General features: G+C 39.0%; 1 protein-coding gene across 9 annotated transcripts in view; it reads right to left on the bottom strand.

Annotated features, from left to right (window-relative positions):
* LOC119648786 (prominin-like protein) overlaps nucleotides 1-14980 on the bottom strand; it is a 198019-nt gene that overhangs the window by 57690 nt on the left and 125349 nt on the right. For 3 of the 9 annotated variants that reach the window (XM_038050628.1, XM_038050629.1, XM_038050630.1), the window contains one exon: nucleotides 5573-5957. In XM_038050628.1, the coding sequence (XP_037906556.1) occupies nucleotides 5573-5933 (361 nt within the window). In that variant the 5' untranslated portion in view covers nucleotides 5934-5957. Of the gene's footprint in view, nucleotides 1-5572; nucleotides 5958-13756; nucleotides 14335-14550; nucleotides 14694-14980 lie in introns of those variants that run through there. The other 6 variants (XM_038050633.1, XM_038050634.1, XM_038050631.1 and 3 more) reach the window with 5 other exon arrangements.

The following is a 14980-nucleotide window of genomic DNA, read 5'->3' as shown; positions in this document are numbered from 1 at the left end:
CGCTGCTCTCGATTGCGTCGCAAGTAGTGACGATGACTGCATTTTACTGTTAAAACTTGGGAATCCGAAAGTTATCTTCGGAAATGAACATTCTCCCAGACTTAATAATTCAGCCGCCTAATTCTCCCTTTTCAACAGTTGCATAGAAAAAGGAGAACCCAGTTTGCGCTATTTCAACATGTCATGGGTGCTTTCAAAAAACAGTGCCAATGCTCTACCATGCGGAGTGATAACTGATTCTCCTAGCGCTTCGAAAGTCTAGCTATTCAAAATAAGCTTTAAACAACCATGTCTCAAACTGAAATCCATATTAAGAAAGGCACGATACCAGTGGGGAAGTAATGTCAATATGAATATAACTGAATCGGCTTTTACATGAATTTGTTTTCGATTTGTCTGCGAATGGGGTGATAATGAGCTTCCTTAGCTCATCAATATGTATGCGCTGACCTCATCGAACGATGAATCCCAGTAGATTGTCATTCTTCCATCCAGGCAAAATTCGATCAGGCTAAGATTCAAATCTGACTTTAAAACTGTAATTATGAAAAGTAAGGCTACGGTGATATCCTCGGTTGTAAATGGGATTCGCACACCAGCTCCTGTACCCGAAAGGGAACGTCTACAACAGAATCTGCCCATTAAATACACGGTGAGTCACATTGTACTCCCAGGGCCACCGGAAGACAATTCTGAGGTTGGTATTCCCCAAAGAAAGCAACCAGAATCAATACAAGTAAAGCAAGAATCGAAACCTAGTAAGTAGGGCGGTGTCGAAATATAATTGTAAGATTTGCGCTGCATTACTTTACACTGATTTACAAGATGGGCTGGTCATTTTGCGCGTAATAGAAAAACCGTCAGCTCAGTTGTCGATAATGGAACATGGTTCGGTTTTCGACCAGAAAAAGTGATTGGATATTCCTTTTCCCCATCATTCCCGATTCTCTGCACTCGAGTTCTCGCACCTTGTGGCCTCCTCTCAGTACCAGTAATGGTGGTAATAAGAGCGTTCATCTTTATTAAAACCTCTGGATTTTTACTTTATAATAATCGTTGGCGCAACAATCCATATTGGATCAGGGCCTTGAACTATGTTAGAACACTTCATTCAAGACCGTAACGGTACACTACAGTATACTGTAGGAGGCAATGTGGTCAGCATTGCGCTTACTTTATATACGATTATAAACAGGAACAACCTTCCAATTTAAAACTTAAATTTGGGTCGGTTGGTAGCATTGACTATAAGTCCTAGCTCCTTGAATTCATCAAATATACTGGCCAGAGTTCACCCCTAATTGCACCATAACCAGCGTCTTGGGAACTGGATTGCTGACATTAGTTCCCGCACAATTAGGTAAGCTTCACAGATAATAAGAGTCTATTATCCTGCGTGCTCTGGAAAAAATGCATCAGTTTCGCCACCTTCGAATCCAGGAACACCATCAAAGTTCTTCTCTTAATGGCTTTGTCCTCCGCACTCCTCAGAGAGTTTCTGTAATAAAGAGAAGTGGCGGCAAAAACGTCGTCTCCAAATTTTGAATTATGTAGTTTGATTTGGGGTGGTCGGCTATGATTCCATTTATATTAAATGCTGCATCAATTTACGGAAAGCAGGAAACCATATTCCCCCCGAAAATGCAGGAGTTTGATAACTGGAGCAGCCGTAATCTCTGAACCATGGGTCGTTAATACGTTGCTCTGCACTAAACCTGGGTTGAGGAAGTTAGAACCTGTCGGAATGACCGAGGCAACGATCTGCTTCGAAAGCCATCGAAGTTTGATCTCTCGCTGCTCAAACTCTCATTAGAATTCATTCTTTTCCCTCTTCGAGCGGAGCCGTCTCTTCCTTTCAAGGTTTGAAGTTAATGTCCCACATATATATATATCATGATCGCTAAAAGTATTGAGTAGTAGGCACCTAGGTAAAGTAAATACATTAGCACACTAAAAGTATATTTAACCAGAATCGCTGAGTTTATTATCAAACTTGGAGCCTCTAACGTGTTGCACCTAGTAGCCAGAGAACAGAAGTATGTTATTGGGTGGCCAGCTGCTTTGAGGGAAAAGAAAAGAAGCCAAGGAAAGGCTCATCTGGTAATTTCCTCAAACGAAGTTCCGATAACGCCATCTGGTTGCAGCCAACAAAAAGTCTCAAACTTTATTTTTTGGTTATTTATGGATTACGTTTATATTCAATATTTTTGGAAAATGTTATCCATTTTACTAAGTTATAACAAATCAGAATTGCACTTTTCGTGTGAATTTACTGCACGTTAAAATATTTAAAACGTGTCGACCCAATTGGCAATTTTCAACTTAAGGTTACATCTGCAGGCAAGCCACCGGACAACCTCGCCATGGTAACTGCTGGAAATTATCTTTTGGAAGGCTAAGAATGTGTTGAAAAGGTTTATTTAGCAGACGAAGTTACATTTTGCTCCTGGTCACGTTTTAGGGGAAAGTGGAGCAAGGAACTAGATAAACTGAAGCAACAACTGCAAAAATACCTCCTTTGGACGGTAAAAGGAACTGAATAGAATCCAAATCAAAGTGTAACACTCTGAGCCTTCAAAGCCAAGAGCGAGCTTCGTCTTGAGTATGCGGACTCCGACGCACACTTGAATTCAAATAAGACCATCACCCTGACGGCCGGGTTAGTCAACGGGTCTTATGCCTTTTAGTATACATCATAGCTATCTTAATAATCGTTGGCGCAACAATCCATATTGGATCAGTGCCTTGAAGTGTGTTAGAGCACTTCATTCAAGACCGTAACGGTACACTAGGAGGCAATGTGGTCAGCTTTGCGCTCGCCCGAGATTATTACCCTGGTTTGACTCAGGCACTCATTCACAGCTGAGTCGACTGGTATCTGACATCAAATCACGATGCAAATTCCACTGCCACCAGTGAGATTTGAACCGCAACCTTCCGTATGACAGCCTAGTGCTCTAACCACTTAGCTATCCGGACAGCATAGCTATCTTCCTGATCACAAAAGTGAAAAAATGTCTTACATATTGAGTAATATCTATGTTAAGAACCAGGATAACTGAAGCAGATTTGGGAGGTAACATCTTAAATAGAACTGTGAGCAGAGCGACACCCAAGATCGTCGCCATTTTTTCGGCACTCTGGGTAATAGCCATAGATGACATGGACAAATGTTCGTGCACAAAAGTAAGCACACTGATTTTCGATATGTTTTGAGAGTCAGCTACATCTTGTAATTCCAGTCTTTAATTAGTAAAAATCAAAAGGTGCACACCTTTCGACGTTTTTTTGATTGACCACCTCATTTGGGCGACTAGAGGGTTCAATATCATCGATGTTTGTACGAACACTCTTTGTGCCTTTTGGTCGTTTCCCAACGACCTCGATGATCAGACCAATTTTGGTAAGTGAATTCTCGTTAGTGCAAATTATGTGGCCACACTACCGAAGACGCCTTCCTTGCAAAGATAAATTAAAACATGAAATTGCTTCGAATCCATGGTTTACTAATAACGAAAGTAGCATAAAAAACAATTCCCAATCAAGGATGTGTGAAATGATTTGCACTTTTGACAGAAATTATTTGAATGTTAGCACTTTTCAAAGATGATAGCTTTATGTCATAGTGGCTTCATCTGTGTTATTTTGCGGATTTATTGGTCGATATGCTATTTGCGAGATTTTAAGGGAAACGAGTCTGTGGGCCAAGTGAACTTAGCTTACATCCAACCAAAACTAACCTGCCGCTACTAGACAGTGATACCCAAGTTTCATCTTGTGTGAATGAATGGACAAGTTCTTTCCCTTTCGTCCAATATAGAGTAGTTTGGTGTGATTCTCGATACGAAGTTAAATTCTGTGATAGTCTACGCTGAGCAGAATACAGGTAGAACGTAATTTAGCATTATCAAAAAATCCACCTATGTGGGCACAAGAACTGTGCGGTGTAGTCCATCAGCTTTTGCAACGTATCACCACACCTCCTTCCACTCGGCCTCTATATCAAACACATTATATTGCGCAGCGCTGTCAGGCTTCAAGAATTAGTATACTGGACAACAAAGCCATACGGCCATAGCAATATCTTGGACTTGCTGAGGACATGTCACAGAGACTATGTTACATCTAAGTAGGGTTTCATTAGAAAGTCCGCTTCGAAACCGGCGATTTGTAACCAGGTTAAGAAGCCGAATTTTTCATACACAGAATAAAAATGAGCTATGCAGTGGACGCGGAAATTTTCTCGGATACATATGGTACAATCTTACGTATTCCAAGCGTAGATACTGGCGATGGCGGGGATTGTGATCCTGCCCCTAAGCGAAATATATTTATTTTTTTGGCTATGTAACCTTCAAAATCAGCGGTGACATCCTTCAAGCTGGTAAGCCGTTGTGGGGACAAACTGATGGTCTAGATAGTTCGCTTAAAGCATATCTCCTTTAGGGATTTCGGGCATAAGAATGAAGAGGCGAACGAGCAGACCTCCGAACAGAATATAATGAGGATTCCAGGTGGTATCCGGTCACTATCTGTGTTAAATCGAGGCAGATTTGTTCCTTTTATGCCGAAACACGAAAAAGACATGGGCGAATACTTACAGGATCACTTCAATCCGCCCGGAGACTAATAGGAAACCAATATGTGAGACTCGGCCTACCCTATAACACCTATCACCGAAGGAGGCTGATAAAACCATGATCCCAATGTACTCTCGTTGCGATTGTCGTCAAATTTTACTACTTCCCCTTTACAACGGCCATGGTCTTGGAAGTTGTGGCCACTTTTACCCACCTAATATTGTAGATCGTCGGTTTTCATTCGAAAACAGAGTTAACAAAAGTATACTGTTCAAGCTAATTCTGATTTGTTACTCCCCAGAGTGCACCTATTAATTTCTAGCATACGCAACGGTTGTTTGCCCAATGATTTTTCTTCTTCTGAAACTTCTGACTTTTTCGTTGTTTCTGAGGATGTTATCTTTAATTTGAATACAATAATATTTTACTTAAAGTATTCGTAGTAATAAAATAACTAACCCGAACTTCCTTTTAAAATAATTTAATAAAATCCCAATAAATTTGGCACCTACAATATTATCGCATAAGAAATACACTATCCTCGAAAAAAGCGCAAATTGTTTTGCCTTTGTTATTTACGGTTTGTATCTAATGATATGTTTTCGCTGCAAGGAACAAACCATAGATAATACGTCTTTTTGTTGAGGATAAAAATATTAGTTGAAAACAATGACAGAACCGACAAATCAAATTCTTTCCCAATTTTCGCATAAGAAGGCACTATAACCCTTGAATTGAAACTATTCTGGGATTCAGCTTTCAATCGACTTGGATGGATTCAATCATGAAATAGAACATCTTTATCTGAATATAATGAAGTCACATTAAACCAAAAACTAAAATTCTGGGGCATCTATACAACGGAAAAGGATTTTAATGAGACCAGTCAAGGATCCCTCAACTGAACCTAAAAACCCCCTTTAGAAGTTTAACTTAACCACATTTCATTACTACCCCTTATCTCTAAGTGTGTTATATGACCGACTACTTACCTGGTGCTATTGGATCCTTGCCAAGAAACACTTTAATTATATCGTTGACCGACTGATACAGCGGTGCCATTCCTCGCGCGTTATAAGAATCTGAGCTAACATACGACACCGTCTCATTCCACGGCGTAAAATTTAAGTCTTGAAAATTTAATACTGATTGGGCCTGACATGATGGCGTTCCTAGACATATTGCCAATGATATTAACAATAACGGCGAAAAATTTATCACACGCCGTAATCCGAACAATCGTCTAAGTGATTGTGATGCTGTTGAGATTGTGGTTCTTCTTGACGATATTGTTAAGTCCGATGATGATGAACATAATGGAACGGATGATGAAAGCGGCGCTCCCATTTTCATATGGAAGGCCCGATTATGGTCAGCCTGAAAGAAGAAGATAAAAAATAATTGTTATTTAAGTATGAGATAAAAACGCTTAGCATATGTAATTTGCTTAGAGTATGATGGCGGAGATAAGATCTTCTGGACAATGTATAATTAAAACTAGTTTCCCATAGGCGATTTTCGAGACAACATTGCAAGGAATTTAGTAGTTTAGTGTGTGCGAAGCAAGCTTTGCGTAATGATCAAAAAGAAACTTTAATAATTTTTATCTACCCCAAACCGCAGTATATTCATGAATCTATATACCGCAGAGATAGTCACAATTTCACGGTTTGACGTCCCCGTCATAAATACATTTTATATTGAAATTTCTACTCGATTCGATAGGCATGTTTGCGGTGAAAGATGTGCGCTGCAAGTCATCGTGGCGACAGCAGTAGCATAAAAATTAGGTCAATTTGCGGTAACCGGATAACAAGTCAAGCGTTGAACCAACAATTTGAAGATACTCTCTAAAAGCAGCCTTTCAAGAAACTAACAATCTCCATCTGACCAAACTGCAAATCGCCTAAACCACTAAAGGCAGTTAAAATACAAAAATACAGGTAGCAAGTGTCCTACAGCCACTGCTCTGCTGGAGCCAAGTCAGCAGCGTCTAATAAAAACAGAAAAGATCAAGTTCTAGAAGCAAATCTGACGTAGACCGTACGTCTTCCGATTCCAACGTAGATAATTGCAGACAATGTGCTTTTAAATGTTCTTTGGTCATTCGGTCTAACCGTAATTAATTGCATGTTGATCCGATTGCAAGCATTACGACGCTTAGCTGTACAATTTGATTGAGATCAAAACAAGCTTCGAGCGTGATTTGCGAGCACCTGAGGAGGTTGATGCTCAGGTTGTTGAAGAAGTCGTTAAAATTTTCACATTTAGGTCAACCTCGGGATTTTTTGTAGGAATCATTGACAAGCGCAACGATGCTTTCTCTAATTGAAAAATTCGAAGAAAGATTGTATTTGATTTTTAAAGTAGATAAATAGGTTAAGATAATCAGCATCAGACAAGAAGACTTCATTCTATATTAATATTTAAAAATAGAGAGAAAAATGGAGTCAAGTACATGACAAACGACTTACACGTTGAATGTAGGAAGCCAGTTCGAGCTTACAACAAAGCACTAGCTCCTACTGAAATTCATTGATCGAATTCTGACCCAGAGTTATGCTTTTGGATGCTGCATGGAAAGTCAAGAGGATGGTTATCCTTTTTTCATCGACTCGCATTAACGTCTCTTCGGAGACGCGTTCCCATGAGGATCGATCTTATCGTCTTCTTCAGAGCTTCATTGTATTGGGGTCAGCCCAGGGTTGACTTGGTCTTCAATGTTCAATTTAGGAAACATTGTTAAGTACCAGTGTTAGTATGGTATTATACCTTCTTTCAAGGACAGGAAGGAAAGCTGCCCTCTTTCCTAAATTCTAGTAATGGATTTAATGCGTCGGCCTGCATCCACGATTTTGCTGGACGTGCAGTTTGCAGAATTCCAGTTGGAATTTCAATGCGCCCATGGTTGGAGAATGTCTTTTTTGAAATTCCAACGACCATTGGACACTTTAGCAACTGTGTCCCAAGGAAAGTAAGCAGAACGCCAAAGAATTCCCTATTGATTGATTTTTTGTGATTTGCTTGGCTGTAGTTATATCGCCATCACGTACATCGCTAGATCAGATAATCTGATAGTTTTTCAAAACCATCACCCAAGAGGAGCTAAAACTTCCCTTGGATTACAATAAATCGGCTTCTTGCAAATCTAGGATTCAAGTTTTGTACTAACAGCCCATGGTTTTTGGATGAGGCATATGAATGTCTCTCGGGTCAGGTATTCTGACTTTCACATTGAAGACTGAGTTCTAGTACGATAGGTGAGATTGGTTCTGAATTGAATATATTAGAAATTTGAGTACAGATTTGAATTTTCCAACAATGTTTAGATCACACACCGTCGTTTGGGGTTTGATTGGCGGTTGGTTTCAAACTTTCCCTTCGATTTCGTAAGAAAATCTCCCCGAATAAGACACCTTGTTCAACGAAGGAATGTAAGTAACCTTCGGTTGTGGCGCTACGATATTGAAACAGATAAAATGAACTCGATCCAGTTTACGCATACAATCAATATCTGAAGCAATTCGAAAATCAAGTCGATTGATAAGGAACCTGGCACTGATTAGATTCAGACGAACTTGAAGAAATTTTTTTAATATGAGTTCTAATGCACTTGAGCATCACTGGTAATAAAAAACTGAAAGACTAGGTTGCCAGGGGTTGGATTCTACAATCATGGAAAGCCAGCTTTCAGGGTTATTTCGTCCACAACCATGGCTGTTCAGGAGAGCAAAAAGTGACTACCCGGCGAATTGTCCATCTTAAGGTGATGTGCCAATTGCGGAACATGAAACTAACATTGAAGACCTCACAGACAGTTCTAAGTTAAAGGCTTCGAGGTATTGCACTCAGTAAAATAAAATCGCCGAAACAAGGGAAAGTGATCAAGGATAGATAGTGTTAATTCATATTAAATCATATTTGAACTTCTTACAGCCTCCACGACACGTCGAACAAGAACATGCATGGCTTGTCGTTAGTAAAGTTATCACAACACTCAGAACAGTTCCCTGGAATAATGCGCCATAAGCGACAGGACGGAATTAGTCCTGTTGTGAAATCAGTAAAAATATATGTAGAAAAATATGAAACTATTCAAAATGATAAAATCCACAACAAACAACCGTGTTTGAATTCTTACTATCAGCACTATCTTCTCGAAGGTCGTTGAAAGCGACGAATCGATATCTGGATTCTACAAGAAATTCGATGATGCGGTATGAAAGGTTATGACATACAATGTAAACGCCTCATAACGGCTATAATACTCTTGAGTTTGGTTACCAAGGTGCTCAATACGACATTGGCATTTCCATTTCTGAGTTTCCGCAAAGCCTTTACAGAAGTTGAATGATTTGATGAGCGAGAATTAAGATCTTTACCGCAATCTGGATGGCTCAACGGTTAGAGTGCTACGCCGTCGTAGTGGAAGGTCCCGATTTAAATTTAACTGGTGCCAGAACAATTTGTTTCGAGTATTGAGTAGACTTAGCTGTGAATGAGTACCTGACTCAAAATCAAGGTAGTTATCACAAGCGAACGCAGTGTTGATCATATGACTGTCTGCAGTGTATTGTTGCCTAGTAGTGTACCGTTGTGGATTAGAATAAAGTGCTCTAACACAAGGCTCAGATCCAGGAGGATAGCACATCCATCCAAATATGGAAGAAATGGTCTGATTATGGACCGATCCACATCTTTGACAAGCGCATTAACTATATCATTGAACTAACGACGAATACCAACAAAAACCATCGTTCCCAGAACATTCAAGGCGTCGAACCGTTCGTAGATCTGTGCAACGCTGTAATCGGACTCCATGTCACTCGATGCATGTAGCAACACTTTGTTAAAAATTTGTAAATCTAGTTATCTTAACGAAGATGAAGGTGGAATTCTTTCGCGCTAATGGTCTCGAAATGCTGTTTTATGAAAGCACCACATGGAAGCTAACGCTTGATTGCTTCGTGCTATCTAGGTATTCTTAGCTCGGAAAACATCAAATAAAGAAAGAAATAGGACAATTTGATAAGAAAGTGGCCTGGAATTTACTATCCAAGAGAATTGACGAGTAGATGGCGGATGATGCTGGATTCATCAACGAATGTATTCAATCCGAAATCACCCGCAGAGTCGTACGCCCTGTTACTCTTTATGGTTCCGAGGGGTGGCTGCCATTACAAACAATGAATACCGCCTCACGCTATGAAATTGAAAATCGTTTGATATGACGCTGAGAGGAGGAATGTCTTCCATAATACGATCATCTTATTTCCGATTATGATACATCGGTCACCAAGATTGGTCTATTCTTCGTAGTCGATGTAACGACTCAAGACCAACCGATACAGCGGTGGTTTAACCAACTATACGATCATTTAGAGACCTCTTGATTCAATTTAGAACAAACTCTAAACGAATAGAAGTGGCAGATCTCGAACTACAGGAATTGACAATTGCAAAAAAAAAGCAAAAAAAAAAGTAACTCCGGACACATATACTCGGCCAAAAATTAAACCGAACGAGACATATAATGCGAATGTAAAGTGCAATAAGATATGAAAAAATATCAAAGAAACTTTCAGTTCTATATGTGAAAGAATCCGTAGATCAGGGGTTAAGTCAAGTAAAACATATATACAGTACAATTTATGCAAAATTCTTTCAACAACCTTTTTTCACACATACATTCATAAAGCGTGTTGCAAGCCAATGCGGTAGAAAATTAGTAAGAAATTCAATCTCCACCAGCGTCAGGCATACTTTCCACAAAATTTTCGGCACATTCGAAGTAAAACAATTTTCAAAAGGCGTGAATTCTCCGAGAAAACTAATCTAGGTTCAGATATTTTCAATCGGATTAACATCAGGTCATTGTGCAGGCGAATCCACGGTGAAGACGCCATTTTCCAGTTTTCAGTCTGTGCAGAACCGCCTGCGATGTTTAGGGTCATTCTCTTCTTGCAAAATTCTGGCTTCATTTTTGAGATAAAATGGCGTCTGGCAGTTTATAACAAAGAATTTCGGTCGACCGCAAAGCAGGTGCAAACGGTCAAAACTCTTTGATGGGAAATAGCTCCAAAATGCACTTCGATTGTATACTTCGTGAACAATATTAACTTTTTAATATACTTCGCCGCTGTGGAATACGAGATCTGAAGTCCTTTTGGGTGTGTACAGGGAAACCAGCCCCGAAACGCATCCGTACGCGCCACTCATAGTTGTTACCGTCCTTTTCTGAGAAATAATCGGAATGTGTGGAGGAGAAGCATAGCTTCTGAGCACTCAGACCGTAGTGGAGCATTGGCCTCGACTGTCCCGCTTAATGAAATATTTTAGATAGGTATATGTACCACAGGTTTTTGGTTACTAGATGTGATGCTACACGATACAGCTGAAATATATCAGTACCAGGAATCTGATGTCTCATGTATTCATAGGTGGGACATTCACATAGAAAATAGGCTTGGCATTCCAATTCTTTATTACAGAATGGACATGAATCATTTTGTAAAAGTCTTATTCTGAACATATGCTCAGCTAGTAAATTATGACCAGTCAGAATACCCACAAAATCCTGCTTTTCGACAGGATAAACTTTGAAGTATGTTTGTTTGTCTCAGGCAGGAACAGTTTGGTGTGTCGACACAACATTTAGGATTTGCCACCTGTCCATGTGGGACGCTTGTTCCCAGCTTTTTATGACAACCTTAGCAAATGCTACTGACACACCAATTGCTGGTTCTGGTCCGGGGATAGGAGAAATTAAATTGAAGGCATACGAGATTTCATTAACCTCTACATGACAGTGCCCAACTTCCCGGAGTAGTTTCATCGTATTGAATCTATAGATACAGTTTAACCCGTTTCTACATTCACGGAGAGTTTTCGAGGTGATCAAAGGACTCATCAACGCCTTCAGTGTAGCTTGATTACTGAGCCAGGCTGCCGCCCTTAGGATCCCATACACCTCAGCCGTAAAGATCGTTGCATATTTTCAAATAGCCGATTGCCGATTGAAATCTGCTCATCAGATCGCCAACGGCAGAAACGTCAAGTGTAGCTTGATTAATGAGCCAGGCTGCTGCCCTTAGGATCCCATACGCCTTAGCCGTAAAGACCGTTGCATATTTTCAAATAGCCGATTGCCGATTGAAATCTTCTCATCAGATCGCCAAAGGCAGAAACGTCCTCTACCTAGTATAGAATTTTTAGGTTTATAGAATTTGCGAAGAATTATGAATATTAGTTTACTGACTGTAAGAGCAAAGTAAAAAGTATCACTTTACGTTAGAGAAGAAATAGCATTAAAGAGAGTTACGTTATAGTCTATGGGATAACAGTATGCGAAGATCACAAATGCGAAAGTCTCCTTTTCAACAATATGAAAACACGTCATTAGAAGCGGTTAGATCTGGAAACCTTGTTATTCAACTAAATACTTGCTCCTCAACTTCTTTAATCCGATGTAAAAGAAGAGATAATTTATTTTCCTAACTGTGGACCATGAAAATTATTTGGACTCAAGTGACAGGAAGTGAAGTATCGGGCACAACCATGTCTCCATTATGCAAAGAGTATTCACACGTAATTAACCGTGAAGGAAAGGTTCCAAAGATAAACTAAAGTATTTCCATTCCACAAACGGTAATCTAAAAACGAAATTTGGAGCCAGAATATGCTATTTCCCAGGTTCACTTTGGGTGTCACTTATAATTACTACAATTGTGGAATATCGATATAAATTCAAATTTGATTAAGTGGTAACACCTCCTAGAGGGTTCATCTTCAAGTTCATCATCAGAGTTCATCTTCAAGTCGATAAATGCAAATTTCAAAAGTAATGACTCATTAAGTGAATAATCTAATCTCTAGATTATGGAGGAAATGCGTCATCATGAATCTGATAAGAATTAATGACCTCCTTGGCATCAAAAAGAAGCCTACAGTATTCAATCTGAACGCATTTATTTTAATAACAATACCACCTAAAAAACTGTTAGAATTCTCGCTAATAAGAAGGGCAATGATATTTCCTCTTTGTTCAAAACATGATTTTTATCTTCAAAACAAAAAGTTCATTTAGATTTCGTATTATAACCAACTAACCCTGTGTAGTGATTTGACCTCCAGGCAGACGATAGTACAAACTTATCAAATGTAAGGGCAAAGATATCCTTTATTCTTCATAATGTTCCCAGTCTTAATCTAGACTAACCCTATGAGTTGGGGCTTAAAAATACACACAAAATTATCCCTGCTTAAGAAGCGATTAAAAGGGATAGAAATTTGTGGGCTAGTAACCTGCAAATTTTGAAACTTACTACCGAAACGTCAACAACGCCTCGGATAGGGATTGACCTCAAGGCCCACTAAAGGGTGAAAGGAAACCATATATATGTATGTTAATCTAAAAGACATCTATGTAGCCGTTTACAAGATTCTGAGATCTTTGCCATTAAATTCAGACTCAACAATACTCAACGGTACGAAATTATCCAACCAAAATATGATTAGAATTGCACACTCTGAAGGATAAGTCACTATATTCACAACAAAATGAAAACTGTAGATTGCAGGATTCTAATGCGAATGATATGTAAGCAGTTCCCTTATATAAAGAAAACTTATAAACACCCTTTTGAAACATCGTCAGAAATATGCGCCATCAGGACCTACTTGTCCTGTTTGTCATTCTGGTATTTTGGAATAAAGAATTTTCTCAATAAAAGACTTACTTTAATTTTGTTAAAAGTAGTCAAGTATATGAAGCCATTATTTGAGTTCAGTTGCTAGATTGATTTAAGTCCAATTTTGCAATCCAGAACGTAAAATACATGCAGCAGAGTAAAATCTCGCTACTGAAAGCGTGGAGTCCCACGTTTCCATAAAATTCCACGCCAACAGGTTCAACCGTCTTAAAATAAATTGTGCAGCCACACGGATAAACAAACAGATAAACAACAGGCAGACAGAGAGTGAACTGGTTTCAGAAATGTTGGATCAGCTTTCATAGCGTTAGAATTTTAACAATCTTCATTGAATAGGAGTCTGCAGATAGAGCTTGTTTTTTTTCTGTCAAGGTAAATCCTGGTAAATTCTGGGCAAAATATTTCCTACGCACTTGTGAAAGTTAACCGTCTAGAAAAGAGAAGAAGTTGCCTAGGTTCACTTACATTCCGTTTGACCATGTTTGCTAAATTAATGGAAACTGGAACACAATACAACTTGTAGCTTACAAAGGCACATCTGTAAACAATACAACAACTAACTGAACACTAATTCCCAAAAAATAAACGGAGCGGTTTTATCACATCACAGAACCGTTCGCGGACAGAATCTACACTGTGTTAAGCACTTTGGCTTCTTGCTTAATCTCTGATACTTTATCAGCCAATAAATCGCTGAACAAAGCACCACTTTTAGATAAAATGTGTTGGGCTCTTAATGCTGGACAAATCAAACATGATTTCACTCGTAACGCACATTGAAGAGGTAAGGCCGGGAAACACTCTGGATTCGATGAGTAATCATGCTTCCTGGAGTTGTCATTCAAGTGGATTTTTTTAACTTCCAGCTAAATCGAAGATAGTTCCAGCAAATATGCTTCATGTTGATTTACTCAGGGGCTGAAATATGCAATTAATTCGGGTAGTTCCACTTTTTAATCCTTAATCGGTAGACGTACTAAATCCGTTTTTCTAGGGTAGATGGTTTATCCCGATTTCAACCTTAATGCCACTAACTTGGCAGTAAAAGAAGGTTTTTCCGAACTTTAAATTCTATTTATTTGAATACTCCTGTCACTTCACTTCTCACTGAGAATTGCACTTTTAACTCGATTGATTTGAGTCCAAGTACGAGTAACCTCATTAGGGAAATCACTAAATGACTATGAAATATTGAAACAGCTTCCTTCCTTTTGATACACCGCAAAATATGTAAAATTACTAGAACTTCTGTTCATTACCTAGAAATAACACACATTTAATCAAAAATACATTTCGGTTGGTTGATTGAACATTACATAAATAGACGCAGATAGTCGAAGTGCTACAATGATCAATTTGATTCAATTCAATTATTAGATTCAATTACACCAACCATTCCGAATGACTGCATAACTTGCACTGATAAGATGTAGGTTATTGTGGGGAAATCAATTTGAAATACCACTCGTCAGAATACGCGGCGTATCTTTTTACCTAGTGACAACCGCAAATGTATATATGATAAAGCAGTATTAGCTGTTTCTCTAGACGTAACTCCCGATAACATAAAACCCTTGAAAGAGTGATATCCCTACAATTCTGCGATAAGTATCTCAATGTTAGCGAATGTATCTTCTGTGTGCAAGAAGTTTGTAAATATTTACAAAGCGTGATATAATATCTCAAATG

The sequence above is a fragment of the Hermetia illucens genome, chromosome 2, assembly GCF_905115235.1.
Source record: "Hermetia illucens chromosome 2, iHerIll2.2.curated.20191125, whole genome shotgun sequence".
Classification (NCBI taxonomy): Eukaryota; Metazoa; Arthropoda; class Insecta; order Diptera; family Stratiomyidae; genus Hermetia; species Hermetia illucens.
Note: the sequence above shows the minus strand (reverse complement) of the source record. Positions and strands in the feature narration are given on the sequence as shown.